The following is a 21,159-nucleotide window of genomic DNA, read 5'->3' as shown; positions in this document are numbered from 1 at the left end:
TTTAATTACACCTCATGAAATTGATGTCACTTCTCAGCATTATAGTAATTCAAACAAAACGACTTTAGCTAGTTTTACTGACTTCCTTAAGAAAAATACCTTAACACACACAACACATGACATGAAAAAAGAAAAGTTCTGTGGGGTGCCTGGGTGGTTCAGTTGGCTGAGCCTCTGACTTGTGATTTCAGTTGGGGTCACGATCTCACAGGTCGTGGGATACAGCCCCAACTCCGGCTCAGTGGGGAGTCTGCTTGGGATTCTCTCTCTCCCTCTCTCTGCCCCTCCCCCGACTAGTGTGCATACATTCTCCCCCTCCCTCTCCCTCTCTCTCAAATAAATAAATAAATCTTTAAGGGGGGGCAGTTTTGCGGGTGCCCGGTAGGGTCTCAATCACTGGTTTCCCTGCATCTCATCTGAAGGCTGGGTCTGTCTCTCTCTGAACAATGCTATAAACCTCAAAACACTGAGTAAACTATAGTACATTTTCTGGAAAACAAAGCAAGTTAGTTGTCTTCAGCAACTTCTATTATCACTGGTTAGAGATTCTGAAGCTCGACTCATTGGGAAAGGAGGTTATCAGGAGAAATAAACTTTGGTCTAAAGGCCTTTAAAGATACTTCTTCAGCTTCAGCTCACTCTGCAGTAATGTGAAACATCCCGCTTCTAAGAATCTTTACAAGGTTTACTTATCCTACCACATATTCTATTCTGCAGGGTCACCACCGCATAATTGTTTTGAAGATAAAGAGCAAGGAGGAAATCAAAAAATGAAATCTACTAAGGAGATGGTGAAGTGAGAGAAGTAGCACAAGGACACAAGGAAAGAAACTGACAAATGCACAAGGACAGAAGACCAAGTTGAGGCAGACACAAGCAAGAAGCCAGTGAATCCAACTGCCCCGAAGTGGGTCAATGTGTTTCCTACCTTGATTTTTTTTCTACCCAAAACTACCGTATCTCCTTTTCTGGGTCCCCTGCCTTCCCTAATGTGTAAAGAGGCCTGTAAATGCTGATGTCATTTCTCCACCACAAACACTGTGCTCCTTACCTCCTGGTCTGTAGACAACATCATCCTCAGTGATGTAAGAGGTTATCTCGCCGGTGTCTGTCCTTTCATAACGAGATTTTTTTTTCGGTGGTTTCTTTTTGTTCTTCTTCGTGGACTCCTCTGTGGTGGCACTATTGTTGTCATTATCCTCATCTTCGCTGTGGTCACTCTCAGCATAATTTTTGGCTCCTCCTTCCAAGGTGCAGCTCCTACGTGGTCTTGAATTCTCACCCTCTCTTGCTTTGTCTCGTTTATCTCTCTCTCGGTCCCGATCTCGGTCCCGGTCCTTCTCTTTGTCTTTGTCTTTGTCTTTGTCAGCTGTCATGATTCGCCACGTGCCTTCTTCTGTCCTCTCACGGCTAGGCCTCCGTGAAAGGTAGACAGTAAGCCTGGGCTTCAGTCTTCTGAATTTCTCACTCAATTCCAGGGAAAATCCAACCACTCCAACTACCCCAACGTTTCAAAAACGCTAGGCAAGAAAAGAGAGAAAGAGAAATTGATTTTACTTTAACATTTTCTCATATTTCCTTCCTAAAATAATGTTTTGTTAAATGAATATCTTACTTGCTCATGTTTTAGCCCCAAAAACCTGCCAAACCATTGGAAAAAAGTTAGGACAAGTGATACAAAGTTTAAGTATATAAAGTTTTTGGCCTCAGCTAGCATATGGTTTGGGATTTAATACCACATCAATAATGAAAACATCTCAATGCAAAATAGTAAACAATACTTTCTGTACATCACTTATTTTCTTTTTTTGAAGGAAAAAGTAAAGTGTACCCTAATACACAACATAAAAGGAGCTTCATAACCCACAACTTTAATTTACAAGGGCAAGAACCTATATACTAAAACTATTTCCACCTGGGGGAAAAAAAATAATTTGGATAGCCTAGAAAAATGTCTCAAGATGTCTCTCACAGGGAACTATCTTCTAAGACTCTTTCTAGCCACATCTCCAAATTTCCAGAGCTCCTCTCAAGAATAAACACAGGCATTGACTCAAATAAAAGTGATGACCCTCAAAGCAAGATTCTTTTGCCTTCAATCACAATTTTTCCCATCTTCGAAGTCTACTACTGTAGTTATTTTCCAGGAAAAATGGTATCTCTGAATTATCTCTGCCTTAACAAAACCAAACAGCTTCCAAAAACAACCTTCCATCTTTAGAGAATAGTAGGTGGTTTTCACATTCTTTCAAATTTCCACTATAAATAATTTCCCTAGTAAACTCCTCTCTAGAACTAAGCCCAACAAGGAAAGACTGAAGTTTTTAAGACTTTACAATGAAAAGAGAGAATCTCCAATTCCAATCCAACACAATTCTTATAAAAAATTTTATAGTGCAGTGGGAGGACGATGACAGACAGACATGGACTGTTTTGTTTACAAGTCAGTTTTGGGACAGTCATAATTACCAGTAATTTATCTTTTGCCGTCCTGTATCATCTTCCTCAACATCTTCTCTCATTTGTTCAACGATCTATACTAAACACTATCTAGGTGCCAGGTCTTCGGAACTGAAGATACAATGAGGGAAAAGCTCAAGAGTCCTTGACCTCAATGCTCTAATGCAAAAAAAAAAAAAAAAAAAGGCAAACAACTGATCAATATGAGAACCATCTGTTTCTTATGTTACTAGGGCCAGACAGAAAATGACATATGCAAATAAACAAAAGATTGGTCCTCTTTACTTAGACAACAACAAACAAATAACTTGCAAATACATGTCTTAAACACAGAGAAAATTCTATTCGGTCATGCCAAAACCATAAAAATTATCATATACTCACTCCAAAGCTCTAAGGTCAAATCTGGCACCAGAAAACACCTCTCCACAAGCACCTCAAATATCCTTACCTGTTCAAGAAAATATAAAATAATCACAACCACCTTTGGGAGACAGACCTATGAAGGAGCAATAATGCTGACAATTTAAAACAAAGTCCGAAGGGAGAAAGCATGTAGTACAGGCATGTACTACAGACATTTCCTTCTACATAGGAAATATGCTTCTAGGTAGGATTTCAATTTTCTAAACATATTTCAAGAAAATGAAAAATTATCCCAGTGCCTGCAAAAGTTCTGCCTAGATGAATCATCTGCTAAACAGACAGTAATATACTCCCAAGTCCCTGTAGGCCACTAGTGTTAGCAATTGAAAATACACAAAGAGACATACTACTTTCTCCACTGGGCTTAAGTTTAAAGCATGAACAAGCCAATCATGCAAGAAAGAAAACTATCAGCTAACACCGTTGTTAAAACATTCCTCTTTGACACTGAAAACATACCAAGGTCTACTGGGAATCTAAAAAGAACAAGCAGCTTAGGCTGAAAACCTCTCAGATATAGCTCAAGGACAGACAACTTACGAATTTAGGAAAAAGATCATTCTCTCCAGGGTTAACAAGATAACCAGAAAATTATGTAAAAATATTATTTCAGCACTCAAAAAGGAAAGAAATACTAAGTCCAAATTGTACATTCAACACTACTCCTTACAAAATCATATACTAGCTTCTTTTTACAAAGAAATTTGAGTTATTTCTGCCAAGAGTAAGCAAGAAAGAAAAATTCAAGAAACAACAGACACAAAATAAAATCCCGTGTGTGTATCCAACTTTCAGTTAACTAAAACAGTGATAATCCAAAGCAAAAGTCAACCAATTACCATTTACATCTGGCTCTAAAATACAGTGCAACAGGGATGTATGTTTCTTTTCCTCTGCATTTACCATACTAATCAGAATTTTTCTGAGCCTCATTATACAATGACCAACACACAATAATAATGTGACATTTGAGGAAAGGGACCCAGAGAGAAACCAGATGGCAATGACAAGGGTAGTTGTCACTTCAATTTGCTAGAAATGATCTACCAATACAACAACATCATTTTTGTTAACAATAAGGGGTTTACAAAGCAGGTTCCTGCCATGATCTCATTCAATTCTTTCTCTAACAGCTCAGTCAAGTGAACCAGACAGAAGTCACCGTCCCCACTTTATAGACTACAGAAGGGAAACCATGAAGAAACCATGTGCATGAAGCCATACAGCCAATTATTCTGCCAAAGTAAACCCCATCTGACCTGACTGCAACCTACTACTCAGGTCATAATCTGTGCCCCCAAGGTCACCAGCTCTTCATAGGTACTAACTTTTCCTGCACGCATCCAGGCTGATAATTTGCACAGACAGATTTAGGAAACACACTCACTTTGCCCTTTCCTTCCCCAAAAGAAATTTCTGTCCAGTAACAAAGACAAAAATATTGAGGGTATTTCTGTCAATTCACTGCTTAACCCAGTTAAACAAAAACCAGTATAAGATACTTTATTTTTCTAAGATTTTATTTATTTATTTGAGAGAGAATGAGAGCGAGCGCACACATGCACACACACAAGTGTGAAGGGGGGAGGCGGTGGGAAGGGCAGAGGGAGAGGGAGAGAGAATCCCAAGCAGACTCCCCACTGAGCTCAGAGCCCCATGTGGGGCTCGATCCCACGACCCCGAGGATCACGAGTTGGACGCCGAAATCAAGAGTTGGGACACTTAAATGACTGAGCCACCCAGGCACCCCTATAAGATACTTTAATAACAAAAAAGAGAGAGAAAATCTAGTCTAGAACACGTTCAGATTCACAACAGTCTTCATCTGTTCACTGAACAAATGTCTACCAAATGCCTACTGTGCACTAGTTACTGCTCTAGGTGTGAGGGAAGCAGCAGAAAACCGCACAAAAACTTCTCTGCTCTGGTGGAGCTGATGTTCTAGGGAGTGGAAAAAGACCATAATCAAAAGAATGATATGTATACAGTACATGAAAAGATCTTAAATGGGGAATCCAATGCGGGGGACACAGAGTGTGGGAGAATTGTAATCTTAACTGATGGTGAAGGAAGGCCTCAGGCTTTGCCCCAAGCAAGAGCGTTAGAGAAAAAGCCATGAGGGCACATGAAGGGAGATCATTCCAGCAGAGGGAGAGGAGGTACAAATGTCCAGAGGCAGAAATGAGCTGAGCACACTCAAGACACAGGAGGCCAGTGGCGCTGCAGTGGCATGAGGAAGAGGGAAAGTGGTGGGAGATGAGTTCAGAGAGGTGAAGGGGGGGGCTGGATCCTGCCTTGTATGCCAGTGTAAGGACTCTGGAGCCTTTACTCAAGTGCCACGAAGTGACATGAAGTGATTCGAATGACATTTCAGCCACTGCAGGGATCTGAGTAACAAAGAAAGACATGATCTGACTTGTGTTTAAGATCACTCTGGTCATTGAGAAAAAACCTAAAGGGATGCAGGGGTTGCAGCATGAAGACCGGTGAGGGAGGAGGCTTACTGCAACAAGCCAGGTAAGAGGCGAAGGTAGTTGGGATGACCCAGCATGGCAGGGGCAGAGAAAGGGAGGAGTCTTATTTTCTATGTATTTTTAAGGTAAGTCTCAAACTGGATGTGCTGACAAACTGGGAGGTAAGGTGTGAGGGAAGAAGTCAGGAACAACTCCAAGGGTTCTAGCATGAGCAGCTGGACAATGAAATGGGCATTATGTGAGTTTTGGAAGAAAGATTAAGAGCTCAGGTACGAAACATGCTAAGTTTGAGAAGCCTTCTAAAAACCACATAAAGAGGGGTGTCGGGGTGGCTCAGTCAGTTAAGCGACTGCCTTCGGCTCGGGTCATGGTCCCGGGGTCCTGGGATCGAGCCCCGCATCTGGCTCCCTGCTCCGCGGGAAGCCCGCTTCTCTCTCTCCCACTCCCCCTGCTTGTGTTCCCTCTCTCGCTGTCTCTCTGTCAAATAAATAAATAAAATCTTTAAAAAAAAAAAAAAAAAAAACACATACACATACACATACACATAAAGATTTTCAGTAGGCAGAGGTCCAGGCTGGAGATAAAAATTTACTTTTTAATTTAGTTTTTAAAGACATGAATTGAATGAAATCACCAAGGAAGTGAATTTGCATGGTTTTTCTGATAAAAATTTTTTTAAACCCACAAAAACCTTTATTACTCATGCTTGAGTGGAGAGGGATATTCAAAACAGACCTACAACTTATACATTTCCAAAAGCAGCACCCCTAGGACTCATAAAAAAACATATATTCCTCTCACTAGTTCCCACATTTATCAGGTTGCACTTCATCATTTTATCTTAACTGGTAAAATCTGGTCAGCTAGCCTCGCTGTGTTCTCATCTAATCAGAGTCAAAGGCCTTCAAGAGTCAGTGATACAGAACTACTCTTTATTAACTTCAGCTACTTCACCCTCCGCACAAACCTCGTTTGCCTCTTCAAAGTGAAGCCAACAACCAGCCACAAACCCCTCAACACCACTTATCAGAACCCACTCAAATAAAGTGCTAAAATTTCTGTCATGCTCTGGGCCCAAACCTCACTTTAAGAAAACCACTTCCTTGCACTATTTAAGCAGTCCCAGGAGGTCAGGCCCATGTCAGAACTGGACTCAAAAGCCAAGACCAAGTTCTTGGCACTGCTATGTACTGAACTGCCTTGGGCAAATCACTCTACCTCTCTGAATCCATTTCACTGCCCTAAAATAGGGACAATCACCAGCTACTTCACAGAGCTGCTATGAGAATTAAGTTAATTAAGCATACCATATGCATACACACTCACAGATTGTGAGGTGCTTTCCCGATGGAAACTCTCACTAGTAGATAATACCCAATAGTATATTGTGCTGTGCAAGATATAAATGTTGCCAAACATCATCCCTACCCTCAAGAACTTAGGATCTCTTGTGGCACGGGTTGGGAGGGGGAATTCTATTGTACAACTGAGAACTAAATCGTGTAAAATGGACTGCAAATGACAAAAATCCAAAAAGATCCTCTCTGGGATCATGTAAAACTTACTGGTCCATGAAAAGCTGCCATTCCCTCCTGAGTTCTCACTCCCTGACTGCTAACAATCTCAGTTACTCAAGCCAAATTCTGTAGGACACTTGACTCACCAAATGCAGCTAGTGAAGTACAATTAATTCTTCCTCATTCAACCAGATCAAGAAATATGTTTGTCAGATGCCCAACCACACATCAGGCATTTTGCTCAGCTCTTAGGGTCTACCAATCACATCCTGAGTATCTCTATAATTTTATCCATTGCTCCCACTGATTCAGTAACAAGGCATCATCATCTTTCACACAGATTAACACAACTGCCTAACTGATCTCTGTGACTAAAATTTTGTTTTTGCCTTCCTTCCAATTCATCCTGCAATGAAGCCAGCCAGCATGTCTGACACTGCACCACTTTTTTTAAACAGCTTTAAAGAAATACAATTCACACCCCCACACAACCCAGTCTTTAAAGTACAATTCACTGTCCGCCATTCCTTTCCAAGACAGACCTCATGTCCTGACTGCCCCTTTGCTTCTCCATCTCCATCTCTCCTGTGTGCTCCAGCCACCTCAAAGCACTTCCTTCCATCTCAGGAACCCATGTGCTTAGAATACTAATCCCCTCCCCTTGGTGTGACTAACCTGTGCTCACCTTCAGGGCTTCGGGCATTTCTGCTGCCTAACTCCAGGAAGGCTCCCATTGTTCCCCATTCTGCCTGTAAAAGGGCCCTTGCTGATCCCACTACCATCATCCATTGCTAACCTGTGTCCATTCTCCACTGACTGACAAGGACCATGGCTATCCTATCATGTTTACTGAAACAACTTCCATTAAAGCAATTTCCTCTCTGTATCAAATCCACTGGAGAGTGTCAACTCATTATCATTTGACCATTCAGCATCCTAGGGCTGAACACATACCCTCCTGGAAAGGCTGCTTGCCTTTGGCTGACCTGGCATGGGCCTATCTACCTGATCCCCCACCCCCAGTACCCCGCCAGCCAGAGCAGGAGTTCTACAGGGCACTGTGCGGGGTCCCCTTCTCATCCTCGACTTCCATCCTCATCAATCTCATACATGTCCATCAGCCCACAGGTAACACAAACACACAGGTGATCCACAAATGTACATGTCTACCAAACCTCAGCAGAGTGAAAACTGTCCACCTGGAAGTCTCCTCGTGGAGGTCTCAAAGGTACCCCCATATATCGAAACCAAAGGCACACTGTGGCCCCAAATGAGCCCCTCTTCTAAATGGTCTCAGTGACTGGTGCCCCTGCCCATCCTTGTTATGCAAGCTGGACACTTAGGCAGCATCATTACTCCCTACCTTTCATCCTAGCATCAACAAATCCTGTCACTGTTACCTTATAAATTTCTCTCAACTTCCTCTACTTCAGGACACCTCCAACACCACAACCTCAGTTAAAGCTCCTAGGATGGCCTTTCTGGACCACTTCAACTGACTTCTCTTCAAATCTATTCCTATGAACCCTTACAATTCTCCTTCTACACTTTAGCCAGGGTGCACCTTTCAAAAGGCTGATGTGATTATGTCAATCCACACCTTAAAAATGGTCATTCAATGACTTCCCACTTCTGTTAGCTAAAAACCCAAATCATAACATGATCTACAAGGCCCTTTAATTTTTTCTAATTTTTTCTTAAGTTAGCTCTACCCCCAACATGGGGCTTGAACTCACAACCCCCAAGACCAAGAGTTGCATGCTCCTCTGACTAAGCCAGACAGGCGCTCCAAGCCGGTATACCTTTTTATCTGACTCATCTCACACCACTCTGGCATTCCTTCCCTCAAGTCCCTGAACACACCACACTCCCTCCTACCGGGAGGGAGTACTCTGCTCAAGTTCTTCCTTTGGTCTGTGATGCTCCTCTCCCTTCTTGGCCTAGGTAGCTCCTACTCTTCCTTCACGTCACAGCTCAACAGCAACTTCCTTGAGATGTCCTTTCCTGTCCAAAATGACTAGATTAAATCCCTTCACAACACTTTCCACAACTGTAATTTCACATTATTTGTGTGATTTGATTAAACAGCTGTCTAGAAGCTAGAAGCTCCATGAGAAGTTGACCCTTGACTGTTTTTGACCTCTGTTTATTCTCAGATCCTAACTTTGCCTGGTATATAAAGATCAGCAATAAATTACCTTTTCCTGCCCTCCCTTTCACACATGAGCTAGATAAGTCGAGAGCACTGTGATAAGACTTTTATTTGGAAATGAAAATATTTCATGAGCAACAAATGAGGCGGTGCTCAGGGTGGATCATAAACGATGAATAGGGTAGGGACAAACAAAGTGATAGAGAAAACATTTCAGGTGCAAAGAAGTACAGTAAAGAAGAGTGGTGGATTAAATCACCATCCTTAATGGGAACTACAGGGAAAAACCAGTAGGAAATAAGCTGGGGGGAGGGGGCATAGTTAATGGCAGCTCCTAAAATAATAAAGCAGCTAACACTCACTGAGTATTTAATATGCACTAAGCATTTTACATGTTAATTCATTTAATCTTCACTAGATTAATAATTATTCAAGAAAAAACATATGTAAACCAGGTCACTGATCAACCTAACTCTATTCAGTACGTACTATTGTTATGTACATTTCCCAATGCAAAAGCAAGCACAGAGCAGCTGAGCAAGTAGACCAAAATCACACAGTTACGTGTTAGGTCTAGGATATATACCCAGGCCACAGACTCCGGAGCCTATACCCTTAACCCCAAGGCCATATTGCCTTAAATTACCCATCCTAAAAAGCCAAGTTATCCAAAACTGTAGGCTAGGCAAACAGGGTGTCATTGCAGGCTCTTGAAACATTTTGGAAACATTCATCTTGTCTGACTGGAGATATTTTCCATTAAGAGTTGTTAGTTCCATCTGAACAAGCTTGCTTTCAAATCCACTATCTCTGAAAGCCTAGATCAGGAATCAAAGCACCTCAAGAACTTCTGCCTTTGCCATTTCTGCATTTAGCATTCTCCTTTAGTAACAAAATGAGATGGTCCAAATGTGGAAGACCCAAGAAAGCTACCCCATCTGCTGGGCCCTGCCTCTAAGAGAAACAGCTGCAGCCAGCATGCCAAAGAACACCAAAAAGGCATGCTACAGCTGGGCAACTTGCTTTCAAAGGGAAACCAATTTTCTTTTCCTGTTCCTTTTCATATCAACATCCTGGGAGAGAAAATGTAATGACTTTTGCTCTGGAAAGGGAAATGTCACTCTAACACTTGTTCTCACTGGATAGAAAGAAGGTATTCTCATAAACAGCAACCTGCTGCAGAGAATACCTCAAAATATGCCAGAAAAATCACTGACAAACCTGCAAGGTAACACTGAAATACGGGGTCAGCAGGTCTGTGAACCCATGCAGAGGTAAGACTGTGTTTTATCTGAAACTGATATCGTACTAAGAGTAGTTCTTCTGTGTAAAAATAAATGGGTTGTGACATTCTTCCACCTGACAAACCCAACAATATAAGCAAATGGCTGGCTATTCATGCCCCTCCAACAATTCTCTATATTTGAGGTTAATGAATATTTAAATTCAATCAATTCTGAGTTCATACACTCCTTCCCAGAACACCTATCTTACTGAAAGAACATAAATAACTGAGATGGGATGCACTAGTCAAATTCAGAGGGACCTCTGTGGTACAAAACAGGAAGTGCTGGATGAATGCCCCTTATTCAGAAGTGGATGTATGCTTAGAGGAACACTTCCTCCCTCAGAAGTGAGGGGGGGGAATTGAAAGAATGAAGATTAGTGTAGTCTTGACAATTTCTTCCAAAAAGACATAATAACAAAACATAGGACCTGAAAAGGGTGGGGAAAAGCACCCAAAACAGGCAAAACTCTAGATTACAATTAACAACTCAATTAAAATTAAATAACAACACATAATCTTTTTATTTGAAGTAGGAGTAAGGAATTCCCAAAGATGAGGTGCCCAAGGAGGTTTCCATAAATAAATAAATAATCAACCAATCATCCCTTTCTTTAAAGAACACACAAACTCAGTATAAGCAACTGCTTTCCTACACTGTTAAATACGAAGTTCTACCAAATACAGACAGAATTTTTTGCCTTGCACACGGCCTGCAGTCGTGTCACTTCTGCTCAGTGGGTTAAAGAAAATTCAATGGTCACTCTAAAGCAGGCCTTCTCAACTGTGGCATGATAAACATGTGGGGGCCAGATCATTCTTTGTTGTGGGGAGGCTGTCCTATGCGTTATCCCTGGGTCTCTACCCATGTAGATTCTAATAGCACAACCTCTGCTCCAATTAGAAAAAAAAGAGCTCCAAATATTGCCACCTACCCTCTGCGAAGCAAAGTTGCCTACAGTTGAGAACCACTGCTTTAAACAAATAAAATGATTTGTCTATCACAGAGATTTCAAGGGGTTAAGCATGTGTGTTGCTTTGTTCATAATTATGCTTAACTAATATGCAATCCATAAAGCTAGCACCATTACAAAAACTATAAGATGGCATGTTCTTTGTTCTCTGAAATAAGCTAGACTAATTCAAAGCACTGCCTGAAATAGTAATTACAACAGGTGTCTGAAGCTGAATTAGGAAAACAGAAGTAACATATCCTGAAAATCTTGATGCTTCCTGGCAAGCCCTGAAGGTTGTTAGGAGTAATATTACTCATCAGTGACTTGCCTGATCATGGAGCCAAGTGGATGCTTCTGTTATCATACAATTAAAGAGAAAACCTGATGTCCACAATGCCAAGTACAAGGGAAACCAAATGCCTATGAATCCAAGCCCCTGATATGAAAGGGGATAGAATTCCTAAACTCACTTTCCCAAAGCATGGCCATAAATAGAAAACTAAACAGATGGATAACTAAAATACAGTACATCCACACAACAGAACATTATTCAGCAATAAAAAGAAGTAAAATACTTACACATGTTAAAACATGGATAAAACCTGGAACATTATGACACATTAAAAAAAAAAAAAAGCCAGTCACAAAAGACCACATATCATATGATCCCATTTATATTAAATATCCAGGAAAAGCAAATCCACAGAGTCAGAAAGCAGATTACTGATTGGGGGGGGGGGGGGGCCATCATGGGATTGCTATGGTTACAAGGTTCCTTTTAGGAGTGATAAAAATGTTCTAGAATTGAGGCTCCTGGGTGGCTCAGTCATTAAGCATATGCCTTCAGCTCAGGTCATGATCCCAGGGTCCTGGGATTGAGCCCCACCATCAGGCTTCCCGCCCAGGGGTAAGCCTGCTTCTCCCTCTCCCACTCCCCCTGCTGTGTTCCCTCTCTCGTTGTGTCTCTCTCACTGTCAAATAAATAAATAAATAATCTTAAAAAAAATGTTCTAGAATTGACTGTGGTAATGGCTGCACCTATCTGTGAATATATTAAAAGCCATGAAATGTATAATTTAAATGGGTAAATTATATGTGATTTATATTTCAATAAAGATATTCAAACACAAAAACAGCAGTGTTACAAACAAATAAGAAAAAGCTCAAGCTTTACTACAGCTAAGAAAAAAAAAGATACATCCGGCTAAAATAAGGAAGAGCTTTTACCTCTGTAATTGAGTAAAACCACCTCTTAAAGCTGTAAAAGCACAGTTAACCAAACATATAGAAGGAGAAGTTTTATTTCATGCAATGCTAGGAATGAAAGAGAACCTTCTTTGGACCACTTTAATACGCAGGAATACGTGGTCAGGTTTACCACCTCTACCCAACATGTTCAAAAGTAGGTAAGTTAGGGGGGCAGAGCAAGATGGCGGAGGAGTAGGAGACCTGGATTTCGTCTCCTCTCAGGAATTCAGCTGGATAGGGATCAAACCATTCTGAACACCTACAAACTCAACAGGAGATCAAAGAAAAGAATAGCAACAACTCTCTGAACAGAAAAGCGACCACTTTCTGGAAGGTCTTTTCTGATTTGTTTAGAGTATATTTTCTGGGGACGTTGTTACCCTGCTAGCATTTTGTTCTCTCATTAATCTATTCTCCTCTGCACAAAATGACAAGACGGAAAAAATCACCTCAACAAAAAGAACAAGAGGTAGTACCGACTGCCAGGGATCTACTCAATATGGACATTAGTACGATGTCAGATCTAGAGTTCAGAATCATCACTTTAAAGATACTAGCTGGGCTTGAAAAAAGCATGGAAGTTATAAGAGAAACCCTTTCTGGAGAAGTAAAAGAACTAAAATCTAACCAAATAGAAATCAAAAAGGCTATTAATGAGGTGCAATCAAATATGGGGGCGCTAACTGCTAGGATAAATGAGGCAGAAGAGAGAATCAGTGATATAGAAGACCAAATGATGGAAAATAAAGAAGCTGAGAAAAAGAGAGATAAACAACTACTGGATCACGAGGGCAGAATTCGAGAGATAAGCGATACCATAAGATGAAACAACATTAGAATAATTGGGATCCCAGAAGAAGAAGAAAGAGAGAGAGGGGCAGAAGGTATAATGGAGCAAATTATAGCAGAGAACTTCCCTAATTTGGGGAAGGAAACAGGCATCAAAATCCAGGAAGCACAGAGAACCCCTCTCAAAATCAATAAAAATAGGTCAACACCCTGACATCTAATAGTAAAACTTACAAGTCTCAGAGACAAAGAGAAAATCCTGAAAGCAGCTTGGAAGAAGAGATATGTAACCTACAATGGTAGAAACATTAGATTGGCAACAGACCTATCCACAGAGACCTGGCAGGCCAGAAAGGACTGGCAGGATATATCCAGAGCACTAAATGAGAAAAATATGCAGCCAAGAATACTATATCCAGCTAGGCTGTCATTGAAAATTGAAGGAGAGATAAAAAGCTTCCAGGACAAACAAAAACTAAAGGAATTTGCAAACACAAAACCAGCCCTACAAGAAATCTTGAAAGGGGTCCTCTAAGCAAAGAGAGAGCCTAAAAGCAACATAGACCAGAAAGGAACACAGACAATATACAGTAACAGTCACCTTACAGGCAATACAATGGCACTAAATTCCTATCTTTCAGTAGTTACCCTGAATGTAAATGGGCTAAATGCCCCAATCAAAAGACACAGGCTATCAGATTGGATTAAAAAACAAAACCCATCGATATGCTGTCTTCAAGAGACTCACTTCAGAACCAAAGACACCCCCAGATTGAAAGTGAAGGGGTGGAAAACCATTTACCATGCTAATGGACACCAAAAGAAAGCTGGGGTGGCAATCCTTATATCAGACAAATTAGATTTTAAACCAAAGATTGTAATAAGAGATGAGGAAGGACACTATATCCTACTTAAAGGGTCTATCCAACAAGAAGATCTAACAATTGTAAATATCTATGCCCCTAACATGGGAGCAGCCAATTATATAAGGCAATTAATAACAAAAGCAAAGAAACACATCGACAACAATACAATAGTAGTGGGGGACTTTAACACCCCCCTCACTGAAATGGACAGATAGTCTAAGCAAAAGATCAACAAGGAAATAAAGACTTTAAATGACACACTGGACCAAATGGACTTCACAGACATATTCAGAACATTCCATCCCAAAGCAACGGAATACACATTCTTCTCTAGTGCCCATGGAACATTCTCCAGAATCGATCACATCCTAGGTCATAAATCACGTCTCAACCGGTACCAAAAGACTGGGATCATTCCCTGCCTATTTTCAGACCACAATGCTTTGAAACTAGAACTCAATCACAAGAGGACAGTCGGAAAGAACTCAAATACATGGAGGCTAAAGAGCATCTTACTGAAGAATGAATGGGTCAACCAGGAAATTAAAGAAGAATTAAAAAAATTCATGGAAACCAATGAAAATGAAAACACAACTATTCAAAATCTTTGGGATGCAGCAAAGGCAGTCCTAAGAGGAAAGTATATAGCAATACAAGCCTTTCTCAAGAAACAAGAAAGGTCTCAAGTACACAACCTAACCCTACACCTAAAGGAGCTGGAGAAAGAACAGCAAATAAAGCCTAAACCCAGCAGGAGAAGAGAAATAATAAAGATCAGAGCAGAAATCAATAAAATAGAAACTAAAAGAACAGTAGAACAGACCAATGAAACTAGGAGCTGGTTCTTTGAAAGAATTCACAAGATTGATAAACCCCTGGCCAGACTTATCAAAAAGAAAAGAGAAATGACCCAAATCAACAAAATCATGAATGAAAGAGGAGAGATCACAACCAACACCAAAGAAATACAAACAATTATAAGAACATATTATGAGCAACTCTATGCCAGCAAATTAGATAACCTGGAAGAAATGGATGCATTCCTAGAGATGTATCAACTACCAAAACTGAACCAGGAAGAAACAGAAAACCTGAACAGACCTATAACCACTAAGGAAATTGAAGCAGTCATCAAAAATCTCCCAAAAAACAAAACCCCAGGGCCAGATGGCTTTCCGGGGGAATTCTACCAAACATTTAAAGAAGAATTAATACCTATTCTTCTAAAACTGTTCCAAAAAATAGAAATGGAAAGAAAACTTCCAAACTCATTTTATGAGGCCACCATTACCTTGATCCCCAAACCAGACAAAGACCCCATCAAAAAGGAGAATTACAGACCAATATCCCTGATGAACATGGATGCAAAAATTCTCACCAAAATACTAGCCAATAGGATCCAACAGTACATTAAAAGGATTATTCACCACGACCAAGTGGGATTTATCCCTGGGCTGCAAGGTTGGTTCAACATCCGCAAATCAATCAATGTGATACAATACATTAACAAAAGAAAGAACAAGAATCATATGATCCTCTCAATAGATGCAGAAAAAGCATTTGACAAAGTACAGCATCCTTTCTTGATCAAAACTCTTCAGAGTATAGGCATAGAGGGTACATACCTCAATATCATAAAAGCCATCTATGAAAAACCTACAGCAAATATCATTCTCAATGGGGAAAAACTGAGAGCTTTCCCCCTAAGGTCAGGAACGCGGCAGGGATGTCCACTATCACCACTGCTATTCAACATAGTATTGGAAGTCCTAGCCACAGCAATCAGACAACAAAAAGAAATCAAAGGCATCCAAATCGGCAAAGAAGAAGTCAAACGCTCACTCTTTGCAGATGATAGGATACTTTATGTGGAAAACCCCAAAGACTCCATCCCAAAACTGCTAGAACTCATACAGGAATTCAGTAAAGTGGCAGGATATAAAATCAATGCACGGAAGTCAGTGGCATTCCTATACACCAACAACAAGACAGAAGAAAGAGAAATTAAGGAGTCGATCCCATTTACAATTGCACCCAAAACCGTAAGATACCTAGGAATAAATCTAACCAAAGAGGCAAAGGATCTGTACTCAGAAAACTATAAAATACTCATGAAAGAAATTGAGGAAGACACAAAGAAATGGAAAAACGTTCCATGCTCATGGATTGGAAGAACAAATATTGTGAAGATGTCAATGCTACCTAGAGCAATCTACACATTCAATGCAATCCCCATCAAAATACCATCCACTTTTTTCAAAGAAATGGAACAAATAATCCTAAAATTTGTATGGAACCAGAAAAGACCCCGAATAGCCAGAAGAATGTTGAAATAGAAAAGCAAAGCTGGCGGCATCACAATTCCAGACTTCCAGCTCTATTACAAAGCTGTCATCATCAAGACAGTATGGTACTGGCACAAAAACAGACACATAGATCAATGGAACAGAATAGAGAGCCCAGAAATGGACCCTCAACTCTATGGTCAACTCATCTTTGACAAAGCAGGAAAGAATGTCCAATGGAAAAAAGACAGTCTCTTCAACAAGTGGTGTTGGGAAAATTGGACAGCCACATGCAGAAGAATGAAACTGGACCATTTCCTTACACCACACACAAAAATAGACTCCAAATGGTTGAAAGACCTCAGTGTGAGACAGGAGGAGTCCATCCAAATCCTAAAGGAGAACACAGGCGGCAACCTCTTCGACCTCAGCCGCAGCAACTTCTTCCTAGAAACATCGCCAAAGGCAAGGGAAGCAAGGGCAAAAATGAACTATTGGGATTTCATCAAGATAAAAAGCTTTTGCAAAGCAAAGGAAACAGTCAACAAAACCAAAAGACAACCGACAGAATGGGAGAAGATACTTGCAAATGACATATCAGATAAAGGGCTAGTATCCAAAATCTATAAAGAACTCATCAAACTGAACACCCAAAGAACAAAGAATCCAATCAAGAAATGGGCAGAAGACATGAACAGACATTTTTCCAAAGAAGACATCCAAATGGCCAACAGACACATGAAAAAGTGCTCGGCATCAGGGAAATCCAAATCAAAACCTCAATGAGATACCACCTCACACCAGTCAGAATGGCTAAAATTAACAAGTCAGGAAATGACAGATGTTGGCGGGGATGCGGAGAAAGGGGAACCCTCCTACACTGTTGGTGGGAATGCAAGCTGGTGCAGCCACTCTGGAAAACAGTATGGAGGTTCCTCAAAAAGTTGAAAATAGAGCTACCATATGATCCAGCAATTGCACTAATGGGTATTTACCCCAAAGATACAAAAGTAGGGATCCGAAAGGGTACGTGCACCCCGATGTTTATAGCAGCAATGTCCACAATAGCCAAGCTGTGGAAAGAGCCAAGATGTCCATCGACAGATGAATGGATAAAGAAGATGTGGTATATATATACAATGGAATATTATGCAGCCATCAAAAGGAATGAGATCTTGCCATTTGCAACGACGTGGATGGAACTGGAGGGTATTACGCTGAGTGAAATAAGTCAAACAGAGAAAGACATGTATCATATGACCTCACTGATATGAGGAATTCTTAATCTCAGGAAACAAACTGAGGGTTGCTGGAGTGGGGGGTGGGGTGAGAGGGATAGGGTGACTGGGTGATAGACACTGGGGAGGGTATGTGCTCTGGTAAGCGCTGTGAATTGTGCAAGACTGTTGAATCTCAGATCTGTACCTCTGAAACAAATAATGCAATATATGTTAAGAAAAGAAAAAAAAAAGAAGAAGGTAGCAGGAGGGGAAGAATGAAGGGGGGGAAATCGGAGGGGTAGACGAACCATGAGAGACTATGGACTCTCAAAAACAGGATGGGTTAGCCTGGTGATGGGTTTTGAGGAGGGTACGTTCTGCATGGAGCCCTGGGTGTTATGCACAAACAATGAATCATGGAACACTGCATCTAAAACTAATGATGTAATGTATGGGGATTAACATAACAATAAAAAATTTTTTTTAAAAAGTAGGTAAGTTGGACAGGGTTGCTTTAAGTCTGCAGAGCTCCAAGATTCAAAGTAATTCGCAACCATGGCACAAAAGCTCTCAGCATTTGATGAAAGGTAATGACAGGGTGAATTTTATAGTTAATACAATTACACTTCACACACATATGAAAAACCAAAAGCATTCATAATGTACTTCTAATCCATGGGTACAAATTATATCAAGGGAAAAATAGAATCATAAAACTCACTGGAGCAGTCCTTCTAAAAACACTTAGAATCTGAGTCTTAGATGAAAAGGTAAAGTAGCCCTGACTAAAAGCAGAAGTCTATGCCAAAACTCAATTGGCCATTTACTATGTGTGAGCTATTCTAACCCAGTGTGATTCTCTCTAGGTTGACCACATGTATTACCCTGCCATCTTAGACTGAGGTCAGTAAAAGAAAAGCAGAAGAGCCACAGGAACTACTCAATTGCAGATGCAGGCAACCAGTGAGTGAGCAGGGAGTACTGGGAGTCCCAGGGCCTGGACCACAATACTTAGATGTTGTAGCTGTAACAAGGATCATCAAATAAAAACAAAGCCCAGAGCAGACTCTCGGTTACTTCTTCCACTAATTGAGCAAATATACACGTGTGACCAGAATGCACAAAATCTCTAACATCAGAGAGAGGTGAGAATTTAGAAGGGAGAGAGAGAGCAGGCAACAAACAAACAAGAAAATACATAGTATATTACCTGGTGATAAGTGCTATGGAGAAAAGCAAAGCTGGGCAAAGGGGATGAAAGGTTGTTAATTTATTTAAGGTAATCACGGATAAGGGGTCATTTGACCTAAAGAAAGTAAGTGAGCAAGTTGTGTGGTTAGCTGGGGGAAAAGCATTCCAGGCAGAGAGAAAAGCCAGGACAAAGGCCTGAGACAGAACCACGCCTGGCATATCCAAACAATAGCAAAAGGCCAAGGTGGCTGAAGCAGTGAAGACAAGAAGGAAGCCAGAGATGATGAGGAAGCTGGGAGCATTTACTGAAATAAGAGAAAAGCCACTGCAGAGTCTTGCATAGAGAAGTAACTATCTGAGTTACATTTTAACAGATTTCCTCTTGGCTGCTGTAGGGGTAGGAAACTATTGATTCAGGCAGGGTAATGGTCCTGTGGGTGCTAGCAGAGGTCAGAATGTAGATAGGTTGTTCAAGCAAAGCCATCACAATCTGTTGTCAGATTGGATGTAGTATGAGACAAAGAAGGGGACCAGATTTAGGCCTGAACAACTGAGTTGTCATTTACTGATCTTGGGACGAGAAGGAAAACTGGGAATTCTGTTTGAAACGTGTTAAATTTGAGATGCCTAGTAGATAGCTAAGCAGAGTTGAGAGGTCAGAAAGCTCTGGGCATGTAAATCTAGGAGTCCTCTCACCATACAAGTAACACCAACAACCATGAGACTGGACGGTTGAAATATGGGGATGAAATATTCAAGGTGGCAAGAAAATAGTTTGCAGCAAATAAGACATCACTGAGAAGCCAAATAAATTTGTGAATGACCAGTGAAGCTGCAGTGACAGGATGGTGAAAAGACTGTATCAGGACCTTGTTCTGAAAATCCCAAAATTAAAACAATAGAGTGGTTTATTCACAGAGAAACCCACTACGTAAGTAACAGTTGCCTATAGACGAATTCCGTATTAATGATGTTACCAAATGCTGCATTTAATAAAATCTAGGCTGCTACAGTCTTAGCTGGTTTCCACTCTAGGAAGATGTAAGAGGGGAACACTCCCCCACCCCGTTTCAAAGGGAAATGCACCTGTTGTCCAAATGAAGACTTGGGGGTGGGGTATGCTGTTTGAAAGGTTCTCACCTTGCAAACTAATAAAAGAGAATTGCTGGATTTTAAAATAACTTCCTTAAGTAACATTTCTGAGGCCCTAAAGGGAACACTGTAAAGTCCACATGAAAAGAGAGAAAGAAAACATGTAGTGATCAAGTATATGAATTCAAAGTTCAATTCCAGAAAAATGAATTTTAACAGACTTACTAGTAATGTTTAGTTGGTGTCATAATTTGAATCCTAAAGAAGAATTTTAAGTCAAAGAACGGGAGGGGAAGGTGTAATATTTTTAAATATTTAATATGAAAGGTTTACCTAGGTTTAAAATCTATGTGCATTATCAAGAAAATTATGATTACACTGATCAATGAGTGTCAAATTTAAAAAATTATACTCTGGAAACATAATTTTAAGACCAAACTACCAAATTTTGGGTAATGACAAGAAAGATGTTTCCAACAAGAGAAAATGCAATATTCTTCTGTCATTTGCTACTTCCTCTATGAACAAATTCTTTCGTGAATGGTGACCTTCCAGAATTTGAAAATATGTTCATCAAAAAGTCTTTATCAGAAATTCAATGTAGTCATTTTATGCCTAGAATCTGATATAAAAAGGTATGGTTCACAGGAGATGCTCAAATTTTCCATTACAAATTTGGAAGACACTTTATTGGATATTTTAGGTAAATTCAATGTTTATTATCTTCCCTCATTGTTATTTCCTATCTTATACTAGAGAATACACAATGACTTTTTCACATAGTCCCATATAAGCACCCCCAAAATATTTCCAGTTTACCCAGTACGCTATACAAATATCATCTTCTACGTATGTGGAACAGTGGGAAGCATGAACTCCAGGTAATCTGAACAGTGCAAGCATGTTCCACAGTTGAATGTTTCAGATTCCCTGTACTTGTTGGCATCAAAAGACTTATTATATTAACATTCAGAATAACTCTAAAGGGAGGGGAAGGGTCACTGCCCAGTAAGACAGTCTACATTTCTAAATAAGCATTCCTACATATCATTATCTAGCTGCCATCATTCATCAGCAATGATGGCAGCATTGCTAACTTTTTCTCAGCACTAAGGTCTCTCCATGACCAAGAAGGGTACCCAAGATGCCAAGAGCAGTTAAGTGATGCATGACACAAACAACAAGCTGAAAAGCACAA

General features: G+C 40.5%; 1 protein-coding gene across 6 annotated transcripts in view; it reads right to left on the bottom strand.

Moving 5' to 3' along the window:
• Nucleotides 1-21,159, bottom strand: part of RERE (arginine-glutamic acid dipeptide repeats) — a 427,124-nt gene that overhangs the window by 262,634 nt on the left and 143,331 nt on the right. For 5 of the 6 annotated variants that reach the window (XM_054513156.2, XM_054513158.2, XM_054513157.2 and 2 more), the window contains exon 2: nt 1,052-1,520. In XM_054513156.2, the coding sequence (XP_054369131.1) occupies nt 1,052-1,376 (325 nt within the window). In that variant the 5' untranslated portion in view covers nt 1,377-1,520. Of the gene's footprint in view, nt 1-1,051; nt 1,521-2,469; nt 2,620-21,159 lie in introns of all 6 variants that reach the window. The other variant, XM_064589979.1, reaches the window with a different exon arrangement.

The sequence above is a fragment of the Mirounga angustirostris genome, unplaced genomic scaffold, assembly GCF_029215605.1.
Source record: "Mirounga angustirostris isolate CCGP_5_RB_7025 unplaced genomic scaffold, mMirAng1.0.hap1 SCAF_4, whole genome shotgun sequence".
Classification (NCBI taxonomy): Eukaryota; Metazoa; Chordata; class Mammalia; order Carnivora; family Phocidae; genus Mirounga; species Mirounga angustirostris.
Note: the sequence above shows the minus strand (reverse complement) of the source record. Positions and strands in the feature narration are given on the sequence as shown.